Source organism: Ipomoea triloba, chromosome 1, assembly GCF_003576645.1.
Source record: "Ipomoea triloba cultivar NCNSP0323 chromosome 1, ASM357664v1".
In the NCBI taxonomy this organism is placed as follows: Eukaryota; Viridiplantae; Streptophyta; class Magnoliopsida; order Solanales; family Convolvulaceae; genus Ipomoea; species Ipomoea triloba.
Genome location: NC_044916.1, coordinates 35,346,265 through 35,367,032, shown reverse-complemented (window position 1 = coordinate 35,367,032; position 20,768 = coordinate 35,346,265). Strand labels below are relative to the sequence as shown.

The following is a 20,768-nucleotide window of genomic DNA, read 5'->3' as shown; positions in this document are numbered from 1 at the left end:
TTTTTTTTTTTTTTTTTTTTTTAGGTGAAGGGAAGGAGCCCATAGGCTCCGGGAGATTAATGAAATCTACTCGTAACTACGCCATGCGAATCACAGTGCAGTAAGTCAACCACACCCTCCGGGGGAATCCAAAATTGTGTAAAGGGTGATTGAATAAATTCTTTAGGACTAAAAAAAAAAAAAAAAAAAAAGAGAATGGGTCGATATTATAGTTAACAAGGTGATGAAACAAAAGACGAATATATTCAGAATACACACAAGTATAAATTACATTATCTCCCCAAACTGTTGGTCAAGGTGTGGGGTCTCGGATGGACAATTAGTCCACCTTTTGTCACAAGAGATTACACAAGTATAATTAATATATAAGACACTCCCCGCGGAGAACTATGGATTTATCTTGGCCCTTGATGTTCTCTTGATGGGTGGTTCATATTTTTTCTGGTATTTATTTATTTTTAATTGTAATGTTTTTAGGTAAGGAGTGCTTGTAATTTTGTCTTTAATTGGAATCGTGTTATTATTATTTTTGGATTTTTATGCATGATGGTAGGAGGAGTACTTTTGGTATGATTCTTCACTACTGTCTTCTAGGTAGCCATTTACAGACATTTGGTCGTCCTCTTCGTTTACTCGGTGGTTTTTGGCGTTTTGCTTGGTTGTGTTACGTTGCTCACATGGTTGTGTTACTGCAGCTACGTTGTTCGTTGTCTTTCATGTTTATTTTCTCGTGTATTATATGGCGTTGATTTGTCTGTTTCTCAGTGCGGTATGTGCCATTTACAGACCTGTGGGGCTAGTGGGCAAAAAAGCATATTTGGATTCTCCCATAGATGTGAAATTGATGTTATCACACTTAACTTCCTACTCCATTTATCGTGTCAATCAACCGGTTTCTACTAATCACCATTGTCCAATCTTAGTCCACACTTCTCATGTGGGATACTTATCCTCACATGATCTCCACCCTATATATATATAAAGAACAAAATAGAAGAGATTACATTAGATAGAAACAGTATGAGACAGGGTGATCTCCCTCTCAGTTTCCTGCTCCTTGGACTCCTTACTAATCTTGAATTCACCATAGAAGTAAGAAACAAACCCCCAAAGCGCGAGGGCAAGAGACACGCCCTTCTCCGGTCGGAACTTTTCTTGGTACAACAAAATGCCCAACATCTCCGTCACCGGAATTAATGCCGAGATTATGATGCCCGACAACAACGACGAACCGAAGCAGCTTACACCCACCACTCCCATGAAAAACAACTGCCAAAGAACCGCACTCCCAACTATTACCGCATAGTACTTTCCTTCTCCCATCTCAAACGCTCTTGCTTCCCTCGGAATCGCCTGCAACTCAAATCATTCTCATTCTATAAACGTTAAAACTTAAATTAAAACAAATTGTTGAATTCATGATCAGCCAGTACCTGGAAATCTTTGTTTATGATCATTCCAATGGTACAGAAACAGGTAGCGAAGAAACATATGACCAATTGCATCTCCAAAACCAAAGTATACGTAATCGCCTGCTTCGCCTTTCTGTAAGTCAATTCTATCCACGGCAGAACAAATCCGTACAAGCACGCGGCCGTGAGCGTCAAAAGAAACCCGGAAATATACTCCTTTTTCGACACGCCGGCGGGGCGGTCGCCGCTGGCGCCCATGGCCAAGCATCCGGCTCCCATGGTGAGCAGCACGACGGCGTTCACCGAGGCGGCCGTGAACTTCTGTTTCACTAGTAGACGCGCGAAGGCCGCCGTGAAGGCTAGCTGGGTGGCTATGAGAAGAACGGTGGTGGAGACGGGGAGCTTGGAGAGGCCGTAGGCATAGACGTAGTCGTCGAGTCCGGTTACGACGCCGATGAGGGCGGCTTTGGCGAATATTGTGGGTGTTATGAAGATGAGTTTGGCGTTTGAGCCTTGGGCGGTTCTGCGGCGCTGGATGTAGGTGAGGAGAAGAGGGATGAAATTGATGGGCCAGCCGCCGGTTTCCAGCCAACTTGAGAACCAGACCCTCTTGCCTCCGCCGAGGAAGTAGCGGCGCGTGATCAAAGGGGCGCCGCAGTTGCCTATGCCTAATATAATGCAGTTGAGGATGAGGAGTCTCTTCTTCTTGGTAGCTTCACCCTGAGAGGTTTCCATTTCCAACGCCATGGAATGGAATTGTGTTGAAGTTGAACAATAATACCACTGAGCATCTTATATATATAGGTGACAAGTATCCATGAAGTTCCAATCAATCAAGTTTTTTTTTATTTGAATTGACCAGCTCTAAATAATTTTGTAATTTATTAAAATTGATTTCTCTTTATAATATTTTACAAATTAAAATTATAAGAAAATTTTTATCATTTAGATATCTGTTGCTTCAGTAAATGAAGGTGTTAATACTCTCTAAAGTTGTTGTGTGGTTGAAATTAAAGGTAGGCCAGCTGCCGCACGTGTCAACTCCGAACAACTTTATTTAGGATTGATGAGGGTGATGTGGTGGTCTTCCAATGAGTAAAAAAGCGGTGGTAAGCTAAGTGGTAACATCATCGTCAAATCCTGTGCGTGAGCCATAAATATTATTGTAGTAGTTCATACAAAATATCTTTTTCAATTTAACATCTTAAAAAAGAGATGATAGGTGTCCATCTCTTGTTTTGCATAAATAATACGTAGTATTAATTTATTTAAAAGATATTATTAAAAATATTTACTTGAGATAAATCTTTTAAATGAAATCGGTTTTTTTTTTTAAAGTTTTTAAAACTAAATACATACATAAAATCATTACTTTTATGAACATAGTAAATAATGAATGCTACTCATTGACATTTAATATAAAATGACGTTGTAAGTTGATTTTAATTTTATGAAAAGTAATTATAGTTAATTTTTGTAATTTAATGAATAATATTATATTTTAATTTGTTAAATGTATTGATATTTATGAGTTTAAATTTGTTTGCTATATATAGCAAAATATTGCTTCCTTTTTTTTTTTTTTGTTAGAACCTTAAACTTTTTTGTATTTTATAAGTCTCATTACATTTTCATGTACCGGAGTAATATTTAATTTTTTTTGTTTGGCTACGAAGTGTTCTGAGTAGACCTTAACTATAGAAGATACATTTAAGCCTGTACTGTAGTCAACTATAATCATACTTTATTGATCCAATTGAAAAATTGCTTAGGATTTGCATTCAATGCAAAAAGGTATATGAAGATTATAGCCTTATTGAAGATGGACTATGGATAAAGCTGAATAGCCTAAATTGTTCATAGCTGATTGACTCGGTTGGAGTATTAAGTCAACTATCCAACTAATTTGACTAGGGTTAATAGGCACGATTATAAACTAACAAAAGAAATATTCGAGGCATAATATATACTAGCTAATTAGTACTTAGTAGTATATTATACAACATTATTTGTGGCATAATGGCAATTAATAGTAAAAGAGTAAATTATACAAGAAGGCTATGAGTTTGGGTGGTTTCATCAGCTTGTGCAGTTTGATTATCCTTGACGCTCTTATTGTTCTTGCCACTTTGGATTTCGCCGTAGAAATAAGATACGAACCCCCAAAGAGAGAGGGCAAGAGCAATACCCTTGTCGGGCCTGAAATTTTCGCCGTAAAAGACGACGCCCAATACCTCTGTCACCGAAATTAACATGGCGATTAGGACGCCGGACAACAAAGACGAACTGTAGCATACCACTCCGACGACTCCGAGATAAAAGAGCTGCCACAAAATGGAAGTCCATATTACCACCAAGTAGTAATTACCTTCTCCCATTCCAAATTCTTTTGCCTCCCTAGAAAGTGCCTGCATCCCATTTTTAATTTGTTTTTTATATAATTATATATTTCAAGGAAAAGTGTACTAAAATTATTGTTTAGTATATATAGAGTTAATTTTATTTAATTTATTGTTATAGATTTATAGGTGTCAGTTTATTTTTAATTTTTTTTTATCAGAACATTCCTATTTAGTTTTAGTATTATTATTATTGTAAAAAACTAAAAATGAACTATCACTTATAAATTTAGGACAAAAATAGAATTAATTCTAAGTATATATATATACCTGGAAATCTTTGTTTATGATCATCCCAATGGTAGCAAAAATGGTGGCAAAGAAAGACATGACTGTTTGGATCTCCAAAACCAAAGTATAAGTGATCGCCTGCTTTGCTAGCTTGTACATCAACTCTATCGCCGGCAAAATCAGCCCGTACAACCCCGCCGCCGAAAGCGTCGTCACGAACCCAATTATATACTCCTTGCTCGATTCTCCGGCGGGGCGGTCGCTACCGGCCCCGAACGCCAAAACCCCGGCACCCATGGTCAACAGCACGATCGCGTTGACCGAGTAGGCCGTGAACCTCTGTTTCACGAGGAGAAACGCGAACCCAGCCGTGAAGGCCAGCTGGGTGGCGATGAGGAGCGAGGAGGTGGACACCGGAAGTTTCGCCATCCCGTAGGCGTAGAGGAAATTGTCGAGGCCGGTGAGGACTCCGATAGCAGCCGTGGCGGCGAATACCTTCGGCGTCATGAAGAAGAGCTTCGTCGCTCGGCCCTCGGCTCTGAGGCGGAGAAAGTACGCGCCGGCGAGAGGGAGGACGATGATCGGCCAGGCGGCGGATATTAGCCAGCTTGAGAACCATATCCGGCTCCCGCCGCGGAGGAAGTAGAGGCGGCTTATAAGCGGGCCGCCGCAGTTTCCTGTGCTTAATATTACACAGTTGAGAAGAAGGAGAATCTTCTTCCTCCACTTTGTAGACCCACTTTCCTGTGTCTCCATTTCAGATCTGCAGTACAATTTTCTACCGATCGAGCTTGATTAAACTCAGACACTGATCGAATTTATAGCATTCTTAATCGAATATATACATATAATATATTCATAATAACTGTACGTATATCGTGTATTATACAGTAGTTCCATAAATTTTTGACGACATACGTACACCCATTATATCACAAGAGTAAAGAGACGATATATTTATATATATATACATGCATGCACGTAAAGACGTATGTAATTAAAGCAAAGATGACTGGATGATTATCAATTAGATAAGGGAATTGAGTATGCATACGGATAAAATCTAAAAACTGATATCCACCATCTATTCTGATAGATGATAGATGTTGAGAGTCAGCTGCCTAAGTAAGAAGAAAAAAATAGATTAACCTTTTACTAATAGTTTCAACCATATATTAATAAATAACTGATCGATCAGTCTTCTAAGTTGGAGTATGTACGACCATTCTTTTCTAAACTTTTTTTGTCCACTTGGGAAGTAATGAGGGGCCGAAAAGGCTCATCAATTTTTTTTTTAAATAATAACAAAGGGCGTTTTGGTGAAATTTTTATTTTTCTAAACTTTATGAAGATTCAAGGCTCACTATTTCTAAATTTTCTTTACCCACTTGGTCAGTAATTAGGGGCCGAAAAAACTCCTCAAACTTATGTTTTTTTTTTTAATAATAACCAATGACGTTTTGTAAAATTTTTTATTTTTTCAAACTTTATAGAGATTCAATGCTCATTCTTTTCTAAACTTTCTTTACCCAATTGGCCAGTAATGAGGGGCCGAAAAAACTCCTCTAAACTTATGTTTTTTTTTAATAATAACAAAGGACGTTTTGGAAAATTTTTTATTTTTTCAAATTTTATGGAGATTAAAGGCTCATTCTTTTCTAAACTTTCTTTAATCAATTGGCCAGTAATGAGGGGCCGAAAAAACTCCTCTAAACTTATGTTTTTTTTTTAATAATAACCAATGGCGTTTTGGAGAATTTTTTATTTTTTCAAACTTTATGCAGATTCAAGGCTCATTCTTTCCTAAACTTTCTTTGCCCACTTGGTCAGTATTGAGGGGCCGAAGAAAGTCCTCAAACTTATGTTTTTTTTTTTAATAACAACTAAGAGCGTTTTGGAAAATTTTTTATTTTTTCAAACTTTATGGAGATTCAATGCTCATTCTTTTCTAAACTTTATTTGCCCACTTGGCCAGTAATGAGGTGTTGAAAAAACTCCTCAAAATTTTTTTTTTAATAATAACCAAGGGCGTTTTGGAGAATTTTTTATTTTTTCTAGCTTTATGGAGATTCAAGGCTCATTCTTTACTAAACGTTATTTTGCCCACTTGGCCAGTAATGAGGGGTCAAAAAAACTCCTCAAACTTATGTTTTTTTTTAATAATAACCAAGGGCGTTTTGGGATTTTTTTTTATTTTTTTTCAAACTTTATGGAGATTCAAGGCTAATTCTTTTCTAAACTTTCTTTGCCCACTTGGCCAGTAATGAGGGGTCGAAAAAACTCCTCAAACTTATGTTTTTTTTTAATAACAACCAAGGGCGATTTGGGAATTTTTTTATTTTTTCAAACTTTATTGAGATTCAAGGCTCATTCTTTTCTTAACTTTTTTTGCCCACTTGGCCAGTAATTAAGGATCGAAAAAACTCTTCAAACTTATGTTTTTTTTTTAAATAATAACCAAGGGCGTTTTGGGAAATTTTTTTGTTTTTTCAAACATTGTGGAGATTCAGGGCTCATTCTATTCTAAATTTTCTTTGCCCACTTGACCAGTAATGAGGGGTCGAAAAAACTACTAAAACTTATGTTTTTGTTTTTAATAATAACCAAGGGCGATTTGGAATTTTTTTATTTTTTCAAACTTCATGGAGATTCAAGTCTCATTATTTTCTAAACTTTCTTTGCCCACTTGGCCACTAATGAAGGGCCAAAAAACTCCTCAAACTTATGTTTTTTTATTAATAATAACCAAGGGCGTTTTGGGAAATTTTTTTATTTTTTCAAACTTTATGCAGATTCAAGGCTCATTATTTTCTAAACTTTTTTTGCATACTTGGCCAGTAATGAGCGGTCGAAAAAACACCTTAAACTTATGTTTTTTTTAATAATAACCAAGGACGTTGTGGGAAAGTTTTTATTTTTTCAAACATTATGGAGATTCAAGGCTAATTTTTTTCTAAACTTTATTTTGCCCACTTGGCCAGTAATGAGCGGTCGAAAAAACTCCTTAAACTTATGTTTTTTTGTTAATAATAATCAAGGGCGTTTTGGGGAGTTTTTTTATTTTTTCATACATTATGGAGATTCAAGGCTCATTCTTTTCTAAACTTTCTTTGCCCACTTGGCCACTAATGAGGGGCCAAAAAACTCCTCAAACTTATGTTTTTCTTTTAAATAATAACCAAGGGCGTTTTGAAATTTTTTTTATTTTTTCAAACTTTATGGAGATTCAAGGCTCATTATTTTGTAAACTTTCTTTTGACCACTTGGCCAGTAATGAGGGGTCGAAAAAACTCTCCAACTTATGTTTTTTTATTTAAGAATAACTAAGGACGTTTTGGTTAATTTTTTATTTTTTCAAACTTTATGGATATTCAAGGCTTATTCTTTTTTAAACTTTCTTTGCCCACTTGGCCAGTAATGAGCGATCGAAAAAACTCTGTAAACTTATGTTTTTTTTTTTTAATAATAACCAAGGGCGTTTTGGGAAAATATTTATTTTTTCAAACATTATGGAGATTCAAGGCTAATTCATTTCTAAACTTCCTTTTGCCCACTTGGCCAGTAATGAGGGGTCGAAAAAACTCCTCAAACTTTTTTTTTTTTTAATAACAACCAAGGGCATTTTGGTGAATTTTTTATTTTTTCAAACATTATGGAGATTCAAGGCTCATTATTTTCTAAACTTTCTTTTGCCCACTTGGCCACTAATGAGGGGTCGAAAAAACTCTTCAAACTTATGTTTTTTTAATAATAACCAAGGGCGTTTTGGAAATTTTTTATTTTTTCAAACTTTATGGAGATTCATGGCTCATTCTTCTCTAAACTTTCTTTGCCCACTTGACCAGTAATGATAGGCCAAAAACTTCTAAAACTTATGTTTTTTTAAATAATAACCAAAGGCGTTTTGGGATTTTTTTTAAAAATTTTTTCAAGCTTTATGGAGATTCAAGGCCCATTATTTTCTAAACTTTCTTTGCCCACTTGACCAGTAATGAGGGGTCGAAAAAATTATTCAAACTTATGTTTTTTTTTTAATAATAACCGAGGGCGTTTTGGAAATTTTTTATTTTTTCAAACTTTATGGAGATTCAAGGCTCATTCTTTTCTATACTTTCTTTGCCATTGGCCAGTAATGAGGTGTCGAAAAAACTACTCAAACTTATGTTTTTTTTTAAATAATAACCAAGAGCGTTTTTGGAAATTTTTTATTTTTTCAAACTTTATGGAGATTCAAGTCTCATTATTTCCTAAACTTTCTTATGCCCACTTGGCCAGTAATAAGGGGTCGAAAAAACTCCTTAAACTTATGCTTTTTTTTTGAATAATAATCAAGGGCGTTTTGGGAATTTTTTATTTTTCAAACTTTTTGAAGAGTCAAGGCTAATTCTTTTCTAAACTTTCTTTTGCCCACTTGGCCAGTAATGAAGGGTTGAAAAAACTCATAAACTTAGGTTTTTTTTTAATAATAACCAAGGGCATTTTGGGGAATTTTTTATTTTTTCAAACATTATGGAGATTCAAGGCTAATTCTTTTCTAAACTTTCTTTGCCCACTTGGCCAGTAATGAGGTGTTGAAAAAACTACTCAAACTTTTTTTTTTTTAAATAATAACCAAGGGCATTTTGGGGAATTTTTTATTTTTTCAAACATTATGGAGATTCAAGGCTAATTCTTTTCTAAACTTTCTTTGCCCACTTGGTCAGTAATGAGGGTCGAAAAAACTCATCAAAGTTATGTTTTTTTTTTAATAATACCCAAGGGCGTTTTGGGTAATTTTTTATTTTTTCAAACTTTATGAAGATTCAAGGCTAATTCTTTTCTAAACTTTCTTTGCCCACTTGGCCAGTAATGAGGGTTCGTAAAAACTACTCAAACTTATATATATTTTTTAATATAACCAAAGGCGTTTTGGATAATTTCTTATTTTTTCAAACTTTATGAAGATTCAAGGCTCATTCTTTTCTAAACTTTCTTTTGCCTACTTAGCCAGTAATGAGGATTCGAAAAAACTCCTCAAACTTATGTTTTTTTTTAAAATAATAATCAAGGGCGTTTTGGTGAATTTTTTATTTTTTTCAAACTTTATGGAGATTCAAGGCTTATTCTTCTCTAAACTTTCTTTGCCCTCTTGACCAATAATGAGGGGTCGAAAAAACTACTCAAACTTATTTTTTTTAATAATAACCAAGGGCGTTTTGGGAGTTTTTTATTTTTTTCAAACTTTATGGAAATTCAAGGCTAATTCTTTTCTAAACTTTCTTTGCCCACTTGGCCAGTAATGAGGGGTCGAAAAAACTACTCAAACTTATATTTTTTTTTAATAATAACCAAGGGCATTTTGGGAAATTTTTTATTTTTTCAAACATTATTGAGATTCAAGGCTCATTCTTTTTTAAACTTTATTTGCTCACTTGGCCAGTAATGGGGGGTCGAAAAAACTACTCAAACTTATGTTTTTTTTTTTAAATAATAACCAAGTGCGTTTTGGGAAATTTTTTATTTTTTCAAACTTTATGGAGATTCAAGGCTCATTCTTTTCTAAACTTTCTTTGCCCACTTGGCCACTAATGAGGGGCAAAAAACTCCTCAAACTTATGGTTTTTTTTTTAATAATAACCAATGGCGTTTTGGGAAATTTTTTATTTTTTTAAACTTTATGTAGATTCAAGGCTCATTATTTTCTAAACTTTTTTTCCCTACCTGGCCAGTAATGAGGGGTCGAAAAAACTCCATAAACTTATGTTTTTTTTTAATAATAATCAAGGACGTTTTGGGACCATTTGGCCAGTAATGAGGGGTCGTAAAAACTACTCAAACTCATTAATCAATTTGACGATATTACCCCTAGATTTAACACATATTTAACAGAAATTTTAACAGAGGACTATTTGTGGTCAAAAAAGAAAGTCAGGGGACCATTTGTGATCGAATTGAAAGTCTAGGACTAAAAGGAATACTACCCCCATAGTCAGAGGACCATTTGTGATATTAACTAGTATAAATTATAATTATAATTAAAAAATTAAAACATCATTATCCACCAAATGAGAGTACATATAAATTAAAATTTATATAATTTTTTTCTATTTATATATTAAAATATAATATGTCATGTGATGATGTAATATAAGTATTTTCTTGTTTAGATTAAAAAATGTTTTTTTTTTTAAAATTATAAGCTAGCCTGTGGGTCAGCCCGCCAAATTTATATCCCGTTGCGGGATAGGCCGATTCACATTGACGCCCCTATATACGAATGAGGCGGCAAGCTAACACTTGCAAATATGATTATGCATAATGACTATATAGCAATATTCTTCAGTGAAGAAGAAGATTGGCAGTCACCTTCTTCCTCAACTGAAGAAGGCGACAATTGCTTTCGTGCGATGATAGTCTCGACAGCAATGACGGTTTTATGTAATAAATATATAAATAAAGTATTATAATAAATGTATTTTATATTTTATTTTATTTTTAATTTATATATGTGGTTTGACACATAAGCTACTACATTAGAAATTACAAATTTTGCCAAAGACCTTGTGGTCAAGTGGCATCCGGTGTCCCGATTAACACTCTCACATGATGGGAGTGAGTTTGAGCCTCAGTGGAAGCAACTGTTGTTCAGTAGGTAAAAGAAATTACAAATTTTGACTTAGGGATAATAATTTAGATGCATAAAAAAAATAAGTTGATGTGTTTAATTATAATTTTTTTTAAGTGTAATTACTTTTTTCATTTCCTCTTTTTTTACGGTTGTCAATAAATGCAAAATGACACAATTCACCTATTCAGTTGTATGTAAAATGAGCCGCACGGATCACTTAATTAATACTTAGCTAATAAATTCTAAGCAAAGGGCAAGTCCTATATATGTAGGATGCTTCGATTAATATGTTGCGAAATTAGATCAACACATACAGGGCAATCATTGCCATTAAAAATGATAGTATATGTTCTTCTGACCAATCTGTGTTATCGTGCATGCATCTATTACCAAGGGTTTCCTACTTAATTCCAAAAAATTTCTTCTCCATCCATAATATAGTAATGTAAATTAAACTTTAATTTGATTCTTTTATCCGTAATTAAACATATATTCACTCATTTATTAACAGAATATATTCTGTTAAATTAGTATATGTATATATTATGATATGATGTGAATTGTCAGTGGATCCAATTCCTCACCTGCAGGGTCTTCTGGAAATATAAAATGTTGGTCTGATCCCTTTGAACAGTCTAAAAAAGACATCATTATATTATTCAATAAAAGCAAATTAAATTATTATTACTTAATATGATAAATATAACAACGTTACAATTAAAATTATTAAATTATAATTATTTATATAACAATATTAAATATTAAATTGATATAAAAAAGCAATATTATATTATTTGTGCACGTATTTACCTTTGTAACATCGATAGATGTTATAAGTAGTATATTGAAACTAGTAATACCAAAAATATTGTGTTAATTATTTGCTCTTTGTAACATGATAATTTCGAAATATGAAGTATTATTGGGTGTTTTTGGAAAATAACGACATTCCCCTTAATTGTATACTAATATTTAATTTAATATCTGAATTAGTCCCCTATGCACATTACCCCCTCAATTATTTCAATTGAGACTTGGACAGTTAAATGTATGGTTAAGGGTATTTTTCTCCTGTAAATATGGAGATTTTGGCAGACAAAGGTGAGCCTACTGTGCTACAAAGGTTGCGCCTCACATGCTTGGGCGCGTAAATACAATTTTATTATTATTTTTTTTAGTTTTTTTTCTTTTTTCTTCCACTCTCATTTTCCTTTTCCTAATCACACCTGGCCTGCAAAATATCCTCAAAAACCGATTACTATTGAAGAAGGCCTTATTATGTGCATACAAGAATAATTTTAAGTATCGAGTTAATCATTAGCATATAATTCAAGGAAAAAAATGTCGTTTTCCCAATGTTTTATCGATTATGCTACAAGGACCAAATTTCTTCATCAAGAATAAAATTATTTTTATTAATTGGTTGTCATAAATTGATTGACATACATGCGTTAAATAAAGAATATAGTCAATATACTTATATTATCATATTAAATGGTAAAAATTTTTATTTCATGTAACTATCAATATATATATATATATATACATATACATATATATATATATAACACATTGTGGTCTAGTGGCACCCGGTTGCACTCCACATAGGAGAGGATGGGTTTGAACCTCAGTAAAGGTAGTATTGTCTCTTTTTATTTGGTTGAGAAAGTAACTATGAAGAGATACTACATTGTAATAGAGTCAATAGTACTAAAAAAATATGTCTCTTGACTCTTCCATATCCTGAAAGGACTGAGAAAGGAAGAAAATATTAATGGGAAAGAGAACTCCGAATCCCCAAAAAATTCTATAAGTATAAAAGGAAAAGAGAACAGATTTGATGCCTAATTTGGTAATGGTGTATTGGTGTCCGTCGGACTATAACTCTATAAGGCCGCTCTAATTAAATTATATATGTACATAAATTAATATAATGGGTAATATTCTTTGTTTTACATTTTTTTAATATTGTTTTAAAATCTCATGTACCCAAAATTCAACTTAACACTTAAGCTTGATCTTCAGCCACACATCATGGCAAGGCATCATCAGCACTCAGCAGTAGCATTATCGTCAACATATTATATTACGGAGTATATGATAATAATATGTAATTGACAAGAAAATAATATAATAAATAATGATTATATTTTTGTAGTAGCCAAGGACCTTGTGGTCCAGTGGCATTAAACCCTTCCCTTTATATGGAAGGTGGTGTGTTCGACTCTCAGTAGCAAAAAGATTTTTTTCTCTTAAAATTAGATTGTGATATTTTTGAACTAGAGTGAAGCATCTGAACTAGAATTGGCCTAGTTAGTTTAGATTCACTATCTTTTTTTGAAAATCAATAATCAAATAAAGATTTTTTTCTCTTAAAATTAGATTGTGATATTTTTGAACTAGAGTGAAGCATCTGAACTAGAATTGGCATAGTTAGTTTAGATTCACTATCTTTTTTTGAAAATCAATAATCAAATATATTAAATCAATAGACTGGAAATACTCAAAGGCGGGGACGAAACCCACACACCAAGGGCAGATGAAGAATTTGTCGCCCGTGCAAGCACATGAGCTACATGATTTGCTGACCTTTTGACATGGCGCGAACCACAACGTTCCCAATGTCATTAGCAAGAACCCTACAATGCTTAATAATGAGTCCAACATAAGAAAAATCATAAGAGACAGAATTGAAATTGGAACAGAAATTCAAACAATCAGTTTCCAAGATAATGTTCGTCAATCCTTGATTCTTTAGCCACGTTAGTGCCTCTTTAATCGCCATCGTTTCCGCGAGGTAAGGGTCTCTAAAACAATTCAGCTGACCTCCATAAGCTGCTACAAATTTACCATTGTGATCACGAACCACAGCACCAAACCCCATGACATCTTCGAATAAGGCAGCATCCACATTGCATTTGACTTTACCAACAGGAGGTGGCCGCCAAGGAACAGAAATTGCATGCATTTTTGAAAAATTCTGGTTGGCAGTATTTGAATATGCAAGCTTCCATGAATTAATGAGGGACTCTACCATGTGTTTTAATTCAGCAGTTTGCCAAACTTTAGTATTCCAGAGAGCCTCATTTCTAGCTATCCATATTGTCCAATAAGTTGCAGCCATTCTTATCGCCATATCATGCCCAGCCATACCCAAAAAATTTTCAACTATAGCAGCAAAAGAATTACCTTGGACTCCAACATCAGTCTCCCAGAGCTGCCCCGTCACAGGACAGTCACAGAACAAATGGAAAATGGTCTCCAAGGCAGTCGAACAAAGACAACAACCACCCCCCGCCATTACTCCTCTGGTTCGCAAAACCTCACGCACAGGAAGAATATTACGGATACACCTCCATAGAAAGTTTCGAATCTTAGGTGGTACTTTAAGGGACCATAATTTCTTCCACTGTGTAAACACCAACCCTGGTTCCTGAACTGCAAAATGTTGAGCCTGAATATGATACATTTGTTTGACCGAATAGACCCCCTTCAAATCCCCTCTCCAGTACCACGCATCAGTGTAAGTTGGGGAAATTGGAGTTTTGATAATTCTTTCATCAGTGTAAGTTGGGGAAATTGGAGTTTTGATAATTCTTTGAACATCATTTTGGTCAAATAAATCATGCAGCATCTCTACGTCCCATTGGCCATCTGCAAATAAATCATGCAGCATCTCTACGTCCCATTGGCCATCTGCATTCAACAAATTACTAACATGGGCTTCACGTAACTCATCCGGACAAGTGGTGTGAATATACGGATCAACAGGGTCTGCGAGCCACGGAGTGGTGTGAATATACGGATCAACAGGGTCTGCGAGCCACGGACTCCCCCATACGAGCGTGTCTTTACCATCACCAACTCTACGGGCAACCCCTTCACGAAGTACCTCTTGACCAGCAAAGATACTACGCCAAATATAGCTAGGATTGTTTCCGAGAGTTGCATCTAGAAAATCATGACCGGGAAAGTACTTTGCTTTTAATATTTTACGAAAATCATGACCGGGAAAGTACTTTGCTTTTAATATTTTACTAACCAGGGAGTTTGGATGAATAAGCAAGCGCCAACCCTGTTTAGCTAATAAAGAGATATTAAATTCTCGTAGGCGTTTAAAACCCAAGCCCCCATAGTTCTTCGGGATTGCCATTCGAGACTAATTAAGCCAGTGGATTCCTTTTGTATCACCTATGCCTTTGTTCCACCAAAATCGATTAAGAATCTTCTCAATATTATCACACACAGTGGCAGGAAGCAAGAAAATAGACATAGTAAATATAGACATTGCTTGACCAATACTCTTAATTAATACCTCCTTTCCTGCTCTGGTTAGGAACCTCTTTTGCCAAGAACCAATGCGATCCCTCAGTTTCTGCTCAATATATCAGAAAATCCCAGTTTTATTTCTTCCAATGAATGATGGTAGTCCAAGGTAGCGACCAAAATCTGTTGTCTGTCGCACACCCAGAAAATCTGCTATGTGATTGCACGTTGTCGTCACTGTATTGGCACTGAACATAATACTGGATTTATCGTAATTGACTGCTTGCCCAGATGCATTACAGTACAAGAGTAAAGTACTTTTAACCACTTGAGCTTCCTTATCAATAGCCTTGAAAAAAAGCAAGCTATCATCCGCGAAAAATAGATGCGAGACTGTGGGTGCGCCTCTAGCCACTTTAATTCCATGAATATTACCCCGAGCCTCTTCTTGTTGCAATAATAACGACAAGCCCTCATCACATACAATGAACAAATATGGGGATAAGGGATCACCTTGTCTGATCCCTCTGGTTGGCGTCACTATGCCCACTGCGTCACCATTAACCAAAATATTATAAGAAACTGTTGTGACACACATTGGAATGATATCAATCCAACCACGGGCAAAACCCAACGAAGCTAGCATACCGTCTAAAAATCCCCATTCCATGCGGTCATAAGCTTTTGCCATGTCAAGCTTTAGAGCCGCCCATCCAACGTTTCCGGTACGCTTCTGACGTAAATAATGGCCAATCTCCCCTGCTACAATAATATTGTCTGTGATCAATCTATCAGGCACAAATGCACTTTGAGGAGGTGAAATAATAATATCCAAAGCTTCCTTAAACCGATTTGCGATAACCTTTGCCAACACTTTGTAGGCAACATTACATAGGGCTATCGGTCTAAGGTCTGAGACTTTCTCGGGGACTTTTTTCTTTGGAATTTGTACTACATTAGTATTATTCCAACCCAACGGTAACTGACACGCATCAAAACAATCAATCACAAACCGCGTGAGATCGGACCCTACTACTGACCAGAAAGATTGAAAAAACGAAGGAGACATACCATCGGAGCCCGGGGCCTTATCAGGAGCCATAGAAAAAAGAGCACATTTCACCTCATCTGGCTCAACCTGACGAAGTAGACGGCAATGCAACTCATGAGTAACTCTCGTTGGAAAACGTTGTAGAATATCTAAATTGCAACCAGAAGCATTAAAAATGTTAGAATAATATTCCAGTACCTCTGCATGCATGGCGTTGCCGTCAACCCACAAGCCAGAATTATTCTTCAATCGTAACAACAAATTCATTTTCCTCCTTTGGCTTGCAGACCGGTGAAAAAACTTAGTATTTAAGTCTCCCTCTTGCAACCAAAGTTGCTTCGATCTTTGGCGCCAGTACTTTTCTTCTTGGGCAAGTAGCAACGAGAGCTCATTATCCAAGGTTCGAAACAAGCAAATATCATCAGGCTGACGACTACTTCGAACACTTTAGATTCACTATCTTATTTCAATATCTCATCATATTATCTCAGATCTTCATTTGCACTCTCATATTTTAATTACCACTCTTCCGGTGCCCAATTAAGGGTGTGGAATTCAGTTTATCTTTTTCCAAACAACCGAACCGTAATGGATTCTTGCATATTGAATGGTTCGGTAAAAAACTCAACCGAACCGAATAGCTTTTATTTTTTTAATAGTAATATTAATAAAGAAGTAAATCCCTCCTGCTGCACCGTTCAACTCATATTTATATTCTTTTAAATTTTTTATTTGATTTCTTTATGACTTATTCTCTACTTTGAGCTTTTGTTGTTTGCCGCAATTGTTATTTGCCTCACAATCATCTCTAACTTAGTTATTTTTACAATATTCAGTATTTTCTTTAGTTTTCAAATTTTATTTTATTTGCTAAAGACCTCGTGGTTAAGCGGCACCCGGTGTACACTCCAATGTGGAAGGGAGTAGGTTCGAGCCTCAGTGGAGGCATTTGTTGACTCTTTGTGCTTCAGTAGGTTGGGAATCTTCTAAAAAAAAAAGAATATTATTTTCTAGTATTAGAATATATTTCCAGTGCACTGGAAAATAATATTCCAGTGCATTGGTACGGTCCACCTTATAATGATCATAATGGGCCAGTACCATGGTTTGGGTCGTCAAAGAATAAAGATATGGGCCGGTGGAATCTGATCCGATTATGAGGGATATTACATGTGAAAAATAGGGGAAATAATCATTTTCCTATTTTAAATGTTTCAACTTCATCTTATTATTTTTTTTTTGAGTTCTACTGACTCGGTTAGAGTGTAGTATCTGTTTGTAGCTACTTTCTCAACCTACTGAAGCATCAACAGATGCCTTTACTGAGGCTCGAACCCACTCCCTTCCACATGGGAGTGTACACTGGATGCCGCTTGACCACAAGGTCTTTGGCAACTTCATCTTATTATTATTTAAAAAATTAACAAATTAAATGAAGAGGTGAAAAGAATAAATTTTATTATGAGTAGGGGAACTCGTAGAACTAAATACATCTGAACAAAACAAACTAAGTAGCAATTGTTTTTAACACTCGTAGAACTAAATACATCCTAAAAAATAAAAAGATGATTGGAGTAAATAAGCATGTAAAGACTCGGATCATGCCGAAATAATTCTATAGCAAGTTTATCAAAGAGTCAAAGACCCTATTCCGCTCTTCGAAATCGTTGGCAAGTGATTATTATGTTACTTGCACGACAAGATTATCGGCAAATGATTTAATATTTGTAGCATTGATCACTGTTTAGTTGCAATTAGGTACAATGAGAAGGCGCATTGGTTCTTTTGAAAATTGGGCACCGGAAGAGTGGTAATTAAAAAAAAGAAGGCGCATTGGTTTCCTTTAGGTATCACGTCATCAGCATACGCCATCTTCCACTATATACTATTTCTAGTTTTGTATTCATTATTTATTTCATTAATAATAAATAAAAAGATATCTCATTATAAGATTACACAATTTGACTAATTAATAAATATAAAATCAATAAATCATTATAAGATTACACAATGCGATTAATTAATAAATATAAAATCAATAACTTTACATATAAACCCTGCATTTGCACTAATTATAGGGGCAAAATATTCGGAAAAAAATAAAAGTTACTCTACTTTGCATACATATTTAAGGTATAATGTTATTAGCACAATATCTTTTGTTTTTTTTTTTTAATGATAAGAGAAATTTGAAATCACAGTCTATCCGAGAGTATGAACATCATACATGAGATGTGAAAAGGTAAATCTCGCTAGGAAAATTTTGTACAACAGGTTCAACCGGGGGAGAGGAGTACAAAACGTATAAATAACTCTTTTTTTTTTTTTTTGTGTGAAGAAAGAAATATGCCGTCATTATTCGTGTATTTGTATTCGCTTAGTGACCTTAATCGATAAAGGATAAAGTAAATTTGTAATTATCCAAATTTAGTCAAGTTAACTAAGGGTTGCTTTGTGTAAATAACATCTTTCACATATGTGATATGTGTATTATCCAAGAATGACACGGTCAAACTTGTCAAGTAGCAAACTTTGGTACGTCTAACATAAGTACATATATAAAAGGTTGTCCCACCCTAATCCCTCGGGGAGATACCTTTATTAATCATTCTACTTTATTGCTGCACCCACACTACATACAATGAATCATGCACACAGCATCCCAACAATGAAGATCCACGAAAATTAAAAAATTAAAATTGAAAAACATGAAAAACGAATATATGAAAGAAACTACACGTATTTCCACGTTTAGAAAAGTAAATATATGAAAAGACCTTGACTTGGCAATTTGTGGTGTCTAAAATTCCATGTTGGCCATCCATATCATTAACATTGTGAAGAATGAATTTCTCCGTGGTGCGGGCCATGATGCGGCGGCGGAGGAGGCGGTGGAGGGGTTTCCTCTTCGCAGGGAGGCGCCGCCGGAGGAACGACTATAGGTTTCTTCTTCTTCTTAGCTACGCAGAAGAGTCCAAGTGCGAGGAATGCTAGGAAGAAGAGACCTCCTAGTGACGCACACACCGCAATGACCACCGTGTGGTGCCCTCCTCCGCCGCCTGACGGTGGTGGAGACACAATGGTTCCGGATGACGGCGGAATGGAAGAGAACGGAGACGGTGGAACGGAAGAGAATGGAGACGGCGGAAAGGAATCGAATGGATACGGCGGTGTGGCATAGGGAGGGAATGACGTTGAGGGTGGAAAGGTATAGGGTAATGGTGATGGTGATGGTGATGGGCTAGTCGGTTTGGGGTAGTGGGGAGACGGAGCTGGTGTTCGGGAGCCACGTGGTGGCTTTGTGGGTGGTGATGCCGGACCGTGATTTCCTCCCGGAGGTGTTGGGGTCGGTGGCATTGTTGACTTGTTTGGCGGCGATGCCGCCGGAGATGGCCCTTGTGGGGGCTTGTTAGGAGTTCCGGGCTGTGATGGTGGAGCTCCCACGGGTGGCTGGTAATTCTTAGAGGGTGGAGAAGTTGGTGTTTCGGTTCCGGGTGGCGACGGTGTTGGAGAGGGCGCTTGCGGTGGTTTGTGAGGAGTGCCAGGCTGTGATGGCGGCGAAGTTGGCGTTTCAGCTCTGGGTGGAGACGGTGTAGGCGACGGTGCTTGTGGGGGCTTGTAAGGAGTGCCAGGCTGTGATGGCGGTCGAGGGTGTGATGTTGGTGGCGGGCAGTAGTTTGATGGTGGCGGATGTGAATTCTTGGGTGGTGGTGGTGGAGTTGGAGCGGATGGCAACGGTGGTGGAGTAGTATAAGTTGGTGGTTTGGGTGGAGAAACTACTGGATGAAGTGGTGTTGATGGCGGAGGACATGGTTTTGGAGGTGTTCCCGGGCCGGGCGTAGGTTTCGGCTTGCGATGATGATGGTGGTGGTGGCGATGGCGGCGGCGATGAGGTGGTGGTGGAGACGGGGAAGGAGTCTGCGGTGGTGGCATTACGTGACCAGTAGGAGGAGGTGGCGGAGACACTGCGTAACCTGTATGAGGTGGAGGAGGTGACTTGCATGGAGGTTTTGGTGGTGGTGGCGGCGGGGTGTTACAAGGAACTTTTGGCGGCGGCGGTGGTGGCGACGGCGGAGGGGGAGAATAATATGGATAAGCCATGAGTACAATTGCTCAGATGGTAGAATAGCTTTCACTGCACCTTCGTCGAATGCCAACTGAGAAGTGCAGAGTTCTACCTAATACAACGACTTTATATACCTCGAACGGTCCAAACATCCTAACAACTCTCACACAATTATTAATTATTTATTAAAAAAAAACACATAATTTTCTTTAGGCAAAAATTTGTGTAAAACTGCTCATGAGTCAATAGGATGAAACTTAAATACTGAAAAATGTAATATTAATTCAGAATAAAATGTTTGTTATAATATTTTTAAAGAAAAATACAATACTTTTATATTTGATTTTAAAATATTAAATTTTTCTTCAAAAATATTACTCTTTCCCTCAAAAATAACAAACATTTGTGTGATGACAGTCTCACCCTTTTCTTTAAACCCTAGCTCCCAACTTTTCATTCCTTTAATTCAAAAGTCTACACCTAATAATTATTATCAACCCACGACAAAAAACACTAATATGAAATTCATATTTTTAAGTAAGATAACACAAGTGGTACGTTTATGTTTAATGTATAAGCATTAGTTTGAATGGAACGAGGAGGGTTGAGCTGGGCCATGTGCAGATCGAAGAACGACAATAATATTGTTAATCATCCCCTAGTGGTAGTTGCCCTCTTGTAATTAAGTATATATTAGCAAGCTAGAGTACTTAATTAGTTAACGAATTGAATAAAT

General features: G+C 36.1%; 3 protein-coding genes across 4 annotated transcripts; all 3 read right to left on the bottom strand.

Moving 5' to 3' along the window:
- Positions 1–806: 806 nt before the first annotated feature.
- Positions 807–2,159, bottom strand: LOC115999197 (purine permease 3-like). The gene is made up of 2 exons (XM_031239006.1): positions 1,434–2,159; positions 807–1,353 (listed from the first exon to the last, which is right to left on the bottom strand). The coding sequence occupies exons 1-2, from the start codon at positions 2,157–2,159 to the stop codon at positions 1,006–1,008; spliced, it is 1,074 nt and encodes a 357-aa protein (XP_031094866.1). The 3' UTR covers positions 807–1,005.
- A 1,190-nt stretch (positions 2,160–3,349) lies between these two features.
- On the bottom strand, positions 3,350–4,951 carry LOC115996897 (purine permease 3-like). Of its 2 annotated transcripts, none has more exons than XM_031236336.1 (2): positions 4,082–4,951; positions 3,350–3,820 (listed from the first exon to the last, which is right to left on the bottom strand). In XM_031236336.1, the coding sequence occupies exons 1-2, from the start codon at positions 4,796–4,798 to the stop codon at positions 3,458–3,460; spliced, it is 1,080 nt and encodes a 359-aa protein (XP_031092196.1). In that variant the 5' UTR covers positions 4,799–4,951; the 3' UTR covers positions 3,350–3,457. The 2 variants fall into 2 exon arrangements, with proteins under 2 accessions (XP_031092196.1, XP_031092204.1); XM_031236344.1 differs by having other exon boundaries at positions 3,350–3,736.
- Positions 4,952–18,423: 13,472 nt separating this feature from the next.
- On the bottom strand, positions 18,424–20,201 carry LOC116017898 (basic proline-rich protein-like). The gene has a single exon (XM_031258561.1). The coding sequence runs from the start codon at positions 20,065–20,067 to the stop codon at positions 18,796–18,798; it is 1,272 nt and encodes a 423-aa protein (XP_031114421.1). The 5' UTR covers positions 20,068–20,201; the 3' UTR covers positions 18,424–18,795.
- Positions 20,202–20,768: the final 567 nt, after the last annotated feature.

Excerpts from the sequence above, each read along its gene's own strand:
- LOC115999197 (XM_031239006.1), bottom strand. The coding sequence starts at position 2,159 with ATGGCGTTGGAAATGGAAACCTCTCAGGGTGAAGCTACCAAGAAGAAG. Across the intron at positions 1,354-1,433 it reads TCATAAACAAAGATTTCCAG|GCGATTCCGAGGGAAGCAAG; the intron begins GTACTGGCTGAT and ends TTTGAGTTGCAG.
- LOC115996897 (XM_031236336.1), bottom strand. The coding sequence starts at position 4,798 with ATGGAGACACAGGAAAGTGGGTCTACAAAGTGGAGGAAGAAGATTCTC. Across the intron at positions 3,821-4,081 it reads TCATAAACAAAGATTTCCAG|GCACTTTCTAGGGAGGCAAA; the intron begins GTATATATATAT and ends AATGGGATGCAG.
- LOC116017898 (XM_031258561.1), bottom strand. The coding sequence starts at position 20,067 with ATGGCTTATCCATATTATTCTCCCCCTCCGCCGTCGCCACCACCGCCG.